Raw genomic sequence first — 1,163 nt, 5'->3', positions numbered from 1 at the left:
TTTTTTGAAGTAAAAAGAAATCATTTTAATATACATATTTTCACTCAGTTAATTCAACATGATTTCTACTAGGTATGCATACCCATTTAGTTTGATTTGCTTCATAGTTATTTATTTTTCAAAATGCAGCAACCCTCCCAATGAGATAGTTCAGTTGAACTCTTTATTCTTAAAGAGTACAAGGTAGCTTGTCCTCAAAGAGTTGTATCAACTTCAACATTTTCAAAGAGCCCTATGAGGCTGCTCAATATGGTGGTTTTTCACTGAAACTTCTTATTTGGAAGATGGCAAAACAGACTAGGATCTTCCCAAGTCTACTGGTTGCTTGTATTCATATTGAAGCTCAGGTGGGTAAGAGGTAGAGACTGAATAATAAGTAGATCACCTCCAAATGCAGCTGGGTGAGAAAGCTTCATTTTTAGAAAGGAAACCAAATCATGAAAACCTTCGTAATGGTGTGATTTGTTTCAGGGTTCTTTTGATACTTAAGAAGGGAATTAATCCTGGTGCACACTACTCTTCTTTACAGCCTTCTAGAGTTTTCTTCTCCAGGCATCGTTCTTTAGCCAGGTGATTTACTGTACTTGCTGCAGAACTGAAAGCATGAAGACTCTGTCTACTTTCATAATCAGAGGTGGTGATAGCCTTTTCATTTCCTGCCAAATGGATCCGACCACACTTTTAACCCTGGTGGCTGCACGTCTTCTTGGACAATACCAGCTCGATTTATGGCTTGTTCCTTCTGGTATTCCTCCAGCCGCATTAGGGGCCGGAAGTAGATGGGGTAGAAGGCGGCGCCGATCAGGGAGATGAAGCAGCCGAAAATGAGCGCGGTGCGCAGGTTCAGGGTCATGGCTCCAGCCGGTGGCCGCCTTGACCAGCCGAGCAGCCCTCACTCTTGGAAACCCGGATCCCGCCAGCGGTATCCGCCCTCCCCTTTTAAATTACAGATTTATTAGAAGGGTCAATCACTGTAAAAATATATATATTATTTGCAAATTCAACAAATCTTTGATTTTGAGTACTTGTCACATCACAGTAAAATTCCAAACTCTAAAAATTTTGCTGTAATTTATTCAGTGCTTTGAACAAATGCAAGATAAATGGTTCCAATGGCTGATCCTTCCTCTGTATTTATCAACAAAGACATTCCTACAGCTCAG

The 1,163-nt window shown here is 40.8% G+C and overlaps 1 protein-coding gene across 1 annotated transcript; it reads right to left on the bottom strand.

Moving 5' to 3' along the window:
- Positions 1–346: 346 nt before the first annotated feature.
- LOC115860296 (small integral membrane protein 20-like) lies at positions 347–868 on the bottom strand. Its single transcript, XM_030869932.2, has one exon. The coding sequence runs from the start codon at positions 851–853 to the stop codon at positions 650–652; it is 204 nt and encodes a 67-aa protein (XP_030725792.1). The 5' UTR covers positions 854–868; the 3' UTR covers positions 347–649.
- Between the last annotated feature and the right edge of the window lie 295 nt (positions 869–1,163).

Source organism: Globicephala melas, chromosome 3 (assembly GCF_963455315.2).
Source record: "Globicephala melas chromosome 3, mGloMel1.2, whole genome shotgun sequence".
NCBI lineage: Eukaryota > Metazoa > Chordata > Mammalia > Artiodactyla > Delphinidae > Globicephala > Globicephala melas.
Note: the sequence above shows the minus strand (reverse complement) of the source record. Positions and strands in the feature narration are given on the sequence as shown.

Coding starts and splice junctions, on each gene's coding strand:
- LOC115860296 (XM_030869932.2), bottom strand. CDS start 853: ATGACCCTGAACCTGCGCACCGCGCTCATTTTCGGCTGCTTCATCTCC.